This window comes from Myotis brandtii, unplaced genomic scaffold (genome assembly GCF_000412655.1).
Source record: "Myotis brandtii unplaced genomic scaffold, ASM41265v1 scaffold240, whole genome shotgun sequence".
In the NCBI taxonomy this organism is placed as follows: domain Eukaryota; kingdom Metazoa; phylum Chordata; class Mammalia; order Chiroptera; family Vespertilionidae; genus Myotis; species Myotis brandtii.
In genome coordinates this window covers 1,539,626-1,547,873 of record NW_005359064.1, presented here as the reverse complement: position 1 = coordinate 1,547,873, position 8,248 = coordinate 1,539,626, and the positions used below count along the sequence as shown (strand labels likewise).

The following is an 8,248-nucleotide window of genomic DNA, read 5'->3' as shown; positions in this document are numbered from 1 at the left end:
CACACACACACACACACACACACACACACACATATGTATTTTAAAAAGAATTAATGCTGATGGTCAGCCTATTAACTATTGAGGCATCTACTAGTATTTCTTGGGAAACCCTAAACAAATATCTGGGATTTACTGATCCAGATTTGAGGGTCTTGCAGAGGGGCTACAAAAATAAATTAATAAGTAAAATTTAAAAACAAACTTAAAAGCAGCAAAAATGAGTGGAAGAAAAGGCTTATTCATAAGTATTGTGTCCAGCAGCTAAACTACTCTAGGAGATAGCATTTATTAATCTAGCAAGTTTCAAGAAACCAATAAAAGCTTGATATTAAACATTATTATTAATAGCATAGAACTTAAAGTAATACTTCTTGCAGTGTACCAGTTAATTAAAATATATTGGCATTGTAATGATCTAGAACAATTCGAGTTCCTAATATTTAAACTCCTCTGCCCACAAATCACTCAAAATTCAATAGTTCCTAAGTTGGCCCTTTTGTTGATATTTGATTTTCTATAATAAAACATTTCATGCCCGGCTGGTGTGGTTCAGTGGGTAAGCATCAACTTATGAACCAGTAGGTCATGGTTTGATTCCTGGTCAAGGCACAGGCCCAGGTTGCGGGCTTAAGCCCTGTTGGTGTGGGAGGCAACTGATCGATGACTGTCTCTCATCATTGATGTTTCTATCTCTCTCTCCCTCTCCCTTCCTCTAAAATCAATAAAAAACACACACATATATTTAAATTTTTTTAAAGATTTAAGTCAGTCTTTATTGAGTTCTTAATATATTATCTTAATTTTCCTCATTTCATTATCATTAATGATCCAATTTAGTATAAATCCAGTTTCAGCAAGGTTTCATCTAACTTACTAAATATCTTATAAAGTACTAAACAGGTCTTTTAGAGAAGCCTATATTTTTCCGAAAGATATACTTTCTCCTATTAATGTTCTGTTCATTTTGGTTCTCTTGTATTATTTCCCTTAATATATCTTTTCTACTTTCTATAAAATTTTCATACTGTAAAGTATTTTATTCTTAAAATATTTTGTTTTCACCTAAAAATATTTTACAATGTGAAAATTTTATAGAAAGTAGAAAAGATATATTAAGGGAATTAAGTTAAAGCTAGTAATTGGAGGAAACAAAATAAAGAATACATAATATCTGGCCTTAAAAATAATTTCTAAAACTTTGGGGGAAACTTTTATTTTCTCATTTGCAAAACAATTGATTATTTTTGTTTTTTATTGCATTTTAATACAATGTTTTAAAAAGAAAATGCTCTTAAAAATAAATGAATAAAATGCTCTTAAGTGATATGCACTCCGTTTAGAGAAAACGTGAGACATTTACAAATTCATTATTAGAATTCCATGCTGCCAAATGATCAAAAATATAATCATTACATTTTGAAAAAGAATACACAAACTGGATATACTCCAAATATTCAAGCAAATATTCAAATTAGATACTAGCATCCGATCTGAATTCTGTTTTTTCCTTTGAGAGTCTCTAGTCATTTGTCTGATATTTCATGTTTAAATGAGCTAGAAGAAGGAGGTAAGTAAACAGTAGCAGGTGTAAACAGTTAGGTTAAAGATAACTATATACCATTCTTCAAAATTATAAAAGTGTTACATTAACATGTCTCTAAGTATGCTTTTTCAAGTTTAAAGCATTGAACAAAACTTTGGCTATTTTGGATCTATCTTGTGAAGAACCTGTTTCCTTTGACCTGTCTTCTCAAGTTTCAGTAACTGAAGTATGTGTTTATATGTCTGAACAGCCAGTCAGCATTTTAAAAATTTAAACACAGGAATACTGACACATGTACTCATTTAAGGTACAGTCTACTATAGACTTGAAATTGCAGTCAGCCACCTTATATTTATATATTTTAATTCAAGTGATTCACTTATGACTTAAGAAAAACAGAAAAATGGACTTTTCAGCAATCTAACACTCTTTATTTCAATGTTCAGAGAGGATCTTTAGAAATATGGAGATGTTTCAGTCTTATAATCTCAAAAATGCTTTTTTTTTCCAGGTCTTGTCAGAATAAATAGAAAGCTCAACACTGTCACATCCAAATTAAGTAGAGTATTTAAGGAAAAGAGACAAAATTGTTTTCCTTGGGCCCTGGCTGGGTGGCTTAGTTAGGTGAAGTGTCATCCATACACCAAAAAGGTTGCAGGTTTGATTATTGGTGGGGGTGCATACAGGAGGCAACTGATTGATGTTTTTCTCTCACATCAATGTTTCTCTTTCTTTCTCCTCCTCCTTCCTCACTCTCTTAACACATATCCTCTGGTGAGGATATGTAAAAAAATGTGTTTTTCTTTGGAAATTGGTTGATAAATTTACCAGTGTCTCAAAACCTAGAGAATATGGCATTTTTCCACTAAGCAACCACTGTGTAAGACAACAATTCAAATACAGATGAACATAACTACATGAATCATGTCTGGAATGTGTATATTTAAAGGCTGAGGAAAAAAATGTTGCCATTACTCTTTGGTTCTAACCTATCTATCCAAATCTCTAACAGCTGGGTGCCTATATATTTGGATTTCCATCAAAGATACTCAAATCATGAATGGCTTCATCACATACAGCTCTTTCAGATGCACCCTGGCACTTAGGAGTCTCATTTTAGAAAAGTACACCTAACTCCACAGTAAGTGTAGAGGTCTTTTAAATTTAATGCCGATTATAAACATGACCTCACCCCCAAATTTGGATAATCAAATAAAACTGACTTATCAGCTCAATTAACAGTTTTCAGAATAATTTTAAAAATAATTAGTTGGTTCTATACCACCCCTACATATTAAATACAGTATATCAGAAACATAAGGTTTATTTCATATTTTATAGCTAAATGTCATATGCTGAAAAGTAGACACTTAGAGACCTAGCGACTAAGTAACATTTTATATTAAAAAACATTCAAACATAAGAATGCAAGCCCATTAAAAAAAGACTAAGTGTGTTGTCACATTCTAAAATATACATTTATTTTAAAATAATATTATTTATATATTCTCTTGTATTCTTCTATCTGGAGCAATTATGAAGCATAATACCTGGTGTCATAACCAAATAGAGAGGTTCCAACACAGCTAATAGTAATGACATTTTTCCAGGAAATCTGGTGTTTTAACTCATTTTTAATTTCAACATAGGCAGCAAAGTCTATAGATTCAAGAGTTCAACTTGAAAATTTTCTAAAACATGTTTTTTAAAAAATGCTGCATAACTGAAGGGTCACATGACATTGTCTATCAAAAAAAAAACTTGGTATACCTTATGAAGGGTATACAACAAAAGAGACTAAACACCTTGGGTATCTTTCCATAGGGGGGCTGTTACAAGGGGTTGACTTTCACATTATTTTCTACATGAATGATGCCCCATGCTGTACTGCACAACACCTGAGTGGCAGTTAAACAGTAATCCTGCTTATAATGTTCATACATAGCATTTGTTGGATGTGATGTACTGATATCTCAAACAAAAGCTGGGAAATCTGGTGTCATGATGTAGTTCACTTATTCAACCGAAGATATCTATATACTGGTTTGAAAAGAAATTATTTATAGTATGATACTTAATTTTAAATGTGACAGAAACCACTGGCTAAAAAGGAGCCCCTGATAATCTAATTACCTGAATATGTCCTGTAAGAAGATATAAGTCTCTCCCCCCAATTTTCACTTGTATGTCCTGGATCTGAATCTACAGAATGAGAAGAGACAGGAGAAAAGAAAAAAGCACACGAAGGGAAATGCAGAATTCAACAAGCCAACATTTTTCAAAAGACCACTAGTTAGTCAATGATAATGCATTGTTTTTCCAAAAGTTTATTTTTAGGTAAAGCCAAAAGTACACATAAGTAAAACACAGGTTTGGCCCATACCTAAGATTTCAGTTTCTTCAATTAGAATATTAAAGTTAGGAAAATCAACCATGCAGTTTTCAGTAGATATTACTGATGCTGTTTATTAAAACATATCATGGCCTTTAAAGTTATATACATTTTTAAATTTGTGAATAATGATAAAAGATGCAGAGTACTCTATCACTGTTTTTCTGTTTAGAATTTGTCTTTAGAAAACTTGAATAACGGACTTTAATCAGCATTTTTGTTTTAAAAGGGCAAACATATTCAGAAAACAATGGAATACTTTGGAGTACAGTATCATTCTAGACCACAGAACTTTCTATAAATTATACACATTTCTAATGGTTTGCAATACTACACTAACCACTACTAAAGATCTCTTGGAAAGAGTAGCTCAATCAAAATATGTTTATCAGCTAAGAATATGGAATTCTGCCTAACAATTCAAGACATATACAATATGGAGAATTGACTTTTGGTAATATGGCTAGAGCAGATATGCCATTTTAACCTACAATAATATTATTCTGATATTCATATTCTCAACTTATTGAGACATACTTTTCTTTCCAGTATCATTATTATAGACATCATTATGAGCTCAGTCAGGTATAAGAAAACAAAAGTATTTAAAAAACCATTTAGAGGCCAAGCAACCCCAAAATACAGCATTTGAAAAATTTAAAGATAAGTCTAAAAGTTTAGTAATGAGAAGGCTCACTCAACTGAAAGTGAAATCTAATAAAAAAACATTTAGACCAATTCTAAAGCAAGTGGGTAAATGGATTGAATGACAAGCCTTTTGATGGACACTTATATTTCAAAACAGAACACATTAAATTAACAACTAGAAGAATTCCATGAAGAATATTTAAAATTTCATTTAAGGACAAGCAAAAATTCAAAATGGTCTCCACATATTACATAGCAAAGAAAAAGTGACAAACAATAAGCTGTGCCAACAAATAGAATTAAAGGGATTATCAAAAGCAGATCATATTATTGTGATAGATAAAAGCATAGTGGATAAACTTAACTTTCAATTACATTCATTAATTTAATGTAGTAGTGTTAACAGTTTATCCAGATCTTCCTTTGGAAGTAATCAACACATCTGAACTCCACACACCCCTTGGATTTTACTCAAAAAAGTATGTTCATATTTGGGGCATCTGAATGTGTATTCTACGAAGATTTAATTGAGGAATGGAAAATTATATGCTACCATATCCTATTCCTTCAATCAAGCCACTTCTTTCTATGATATACTGCATCTAGACCAGTGGTTCTCAACCTGTGGGTCGCGACCCCTTTGGGGGTCTAACGACCCTTTCACAGGGGTCGCCTAAGACCATCGGAAAACACATATATAATTACATATTGTTTTTGTGATTAATCACTATGCTTTAATTATGTTCAATTTGTAACAATGAAAATACATCCTACATATCGGATATTTACATTACGATTCATAACAGTAGCAAAATTACAGTTATGAAGTAGCAATGAAAATAATTTTATGGTTGGGGGTCACTACAACATGAGGAACTGTATTAAAGGGTCGCAGCATTAGGAAGGTTGAGAACCACTGATCTAGACGGTAATGAGACTATTGCTACTTACTGAGGTTTTTGTAAAACTCGTAAGTGTTAAGCAGAGCTACTATCTCTCCCTAATATGTTATGCATAGAAAGGCAAGACAAGCAATACTTATATTTTAAAAGCTGTCTTTAAAGTTAATATGCTGTTTTGGGTTGTAGGAGAATAAGAAAAAAATACCAAGAATGATTTAAAAGGTTTGCACTGTATGTTTGAAAATTTTATAATAAAGGGATGAGAGTAAGTTTGTAGTAAATAATCTCCATGAAAATCTTCAAAAGGTGATAAGCATTGATTTTATTTGCTATTTTAACAGTTAGCAGAAAAATTGTTTTTTTAAAAACATTTTTATTGTTTTTTGTGGTTATTGTTTTGTTTTTGGTTTTTTGTTGTTAAGAGAGAGAAAGGGGGAAGAGGAAGAGAGGGAGGGAGACAAACTTCAATTTGTTGTTCTACTTATTTATGCATTCAGTGCCCTGACCAGAAACTGAACTAGCAACGTTGGTGTATCAGGACAATGCTCCAACCAACAGCTATCTGGCCAGGGCCTTGCTTTCTTTCTTCCTGCTTCTTTTTTTTTTTTTTTTTAAATCCTCACCTGAGGATATTTTGCCATTGATTTTTAGAGCGTGAACATGAGGGAGGGAGAGAGGGAGAAACATCAGTGTGACAGACATCAATTGGCTGCCTCCCACACACACCCAATAAGGCGAGGGATCAAACCTGCAACCCAGGAAGGTGCCTGGACTGAGAATGAACCAGCAACCCTTCCGTGCATGGGCTGACGCTCTAACAACTGAGCAACACTGGCCAGGGCAGGCTTTGTTTTCTTATTTTAACCAGTTAACTGCCATGATATTTTGAACTGAATTTAAAAAGGTCCGCTGATTGCATCTATAGACGCTTATGGCGTACAAATGGTTAAAAAACTCCACTTTCCAAATTTGCTTAAGTCATATTAAATAAAGTAAATCCTTTAATGGCATCTAAAGCTTAAGGAAAGTAGAGCTTCTAAGGGTAGTTGGCAGAGAAGATTTAGTGCAAAACACTTGAACATGCTCTACAACTGTCACCATAAGAGGAAACAAATATTTTAAAAGTGAAGAATTTTATAACTTTCCACTTATATAAGCATATAAACTAAAATGCTGAATTACTACTCATTTACCTCTATAGAACATAGATCTATCAAACCTAAAGAAAAACATGTGTCCCAATGTTATTTGAGATTAAAGAATATTCATATACTGTTGGAGGCTTAGTAACTAAATATAATTATTTTGGAGAAACATCACAGAAATGGTTAATCCTTTAAGCCTGTAACCCATCTTCTAGGAATGAAAAGAAAGAAAATAGCCCTGGTCGGGTGGCTCAATTGTTTGGAACATCATCCGTATACCAAAAAGGTTGTGGGTTTGATTCCTGTCAGGGCATATATCATCAGTACGTAGGTTTTGGGTTTGATCCCTCATGGGGGTACATGTGGGAGGCAGCCAACTGATGTTTCTCTCTCTCCTTCCCTCTATCTCTAAAATAAAAATTTAAAAAACACATACATATCCTTGGGTGAGGATTAAAAAAAAAGAAAGAATTCACGGTATAATAAAAATACAATGTGAAAAATGCTTTTTATGGCATTACTCATAATAAAATAATTGAAAATTTAGTTTGGAGGTCAAGAAGAGATTCTCTCATGTGTAGACTGAAGATAGCTGTTCAGTACTTGATGTCAAGGGATTATGGCTTTCCCTTGGATGCCATTAGACTAGGAAAGAAAATAACTATGATTTTATGACTGATTGTGTAGGAATAAAACTTGCTTAGGAAGAAACATCAGTTACTTATTACTGTGCTAAAAAGTTTATACTATACAGTGGCAGTGTTGTAAGGCACCTATCCAATATTCATTTTCTCCTTCTTACCAGAAATACTCCAATTTTGATTAGTGTGACAATCTGCCCAGCTAGAAGTATTAGACTTTTCCAGACTCCCCAGCAACTAGGGTAGCCTAAGCAATGAGATGCAGGCAGAAGTTCCTAGGGAAGTTGTTTCATCAGTAAAAAAGGCAAAGTCTCACTGGTAGAAAGATTCCTTTGCCCTTGGTCATTCCTCCCTATTTTCTGCCCAGGAAGAAGCAGGCAATTTCTTGTGACCATAAGGCAAAATGCTAAAGACAAAGCCCATATATGAGCTAACGGTGGTAGAACAGAAAGATAAAAACAGCCCAGTCCCTGATGGCATTACTGAACTGCTATGGCATAGGCATAGCAGTTCATACTAGGGTATCTCCAAATGAAGACTGAGAATGACTCATTCCGCTGATGGCATTATTGCTGATTTTGGGACCATTGAGCCTTCCTTGGACAATATGAATATCTTTTTAAAAAACAGTAATGACTGTTTCATTCAAATATGTTCATTATTTTAAAAATTCAAGCCATAAAAAATATACAAAGAAAGTAACAAATCACCCCAAATCCTGGATATAAAATGTTAACATTTGAGTATCCCTTTAAATATAAGTAAAGTCAAAGGAAGTAGGAGACAGAGAAAGAGACAGAAAGAAATTTATGTAAGATTTGGAAAATATCATATACATGCACTATCCTAAATAATAAAAGGGTAATATGCAAATTGACCCTAACAGCAGAATGACTGGGAATGACTGGACACTATGACACACACTGACCATCAGGGGGCAGATGCTCAATGCAGGAGCTGCCCTCGGGTCAGTGCTG

At 33.4% G+C, this 8,248-nt stretch overlaps 1 protein-coding gene across 5 annotated transcripts in view; it reads right to left on the bottom strand.

Annotated features, from left to right (window-relative positions):
• Positions 1-8,248, bottom strand: part of ANKRD12 (ankyrin repeat domain 12) — a 105,649-nt gene that overhangs the window by 58,726 nt on the left and 38,675 nt on the right. For 4 of the 5 annotated variants that reach the window (XM_005866892.2, XM_014540256.1, XM_014540255.1 and 1 more), the window contains one exon: positions 3,677-3,745. The exons of the other annotated variant lie outside the window; for it this stretch is intronic. In XM_005866892.2, coding sequence (XP_005866954.1) covers positions 3,677-3,745 — 69 coding nt within the window. The remainder of the gene's footprint in view (positions 1-3,676; positions 3,746-8,248) is intronic. 5 annotated transcript variants of the gene reach the window in all.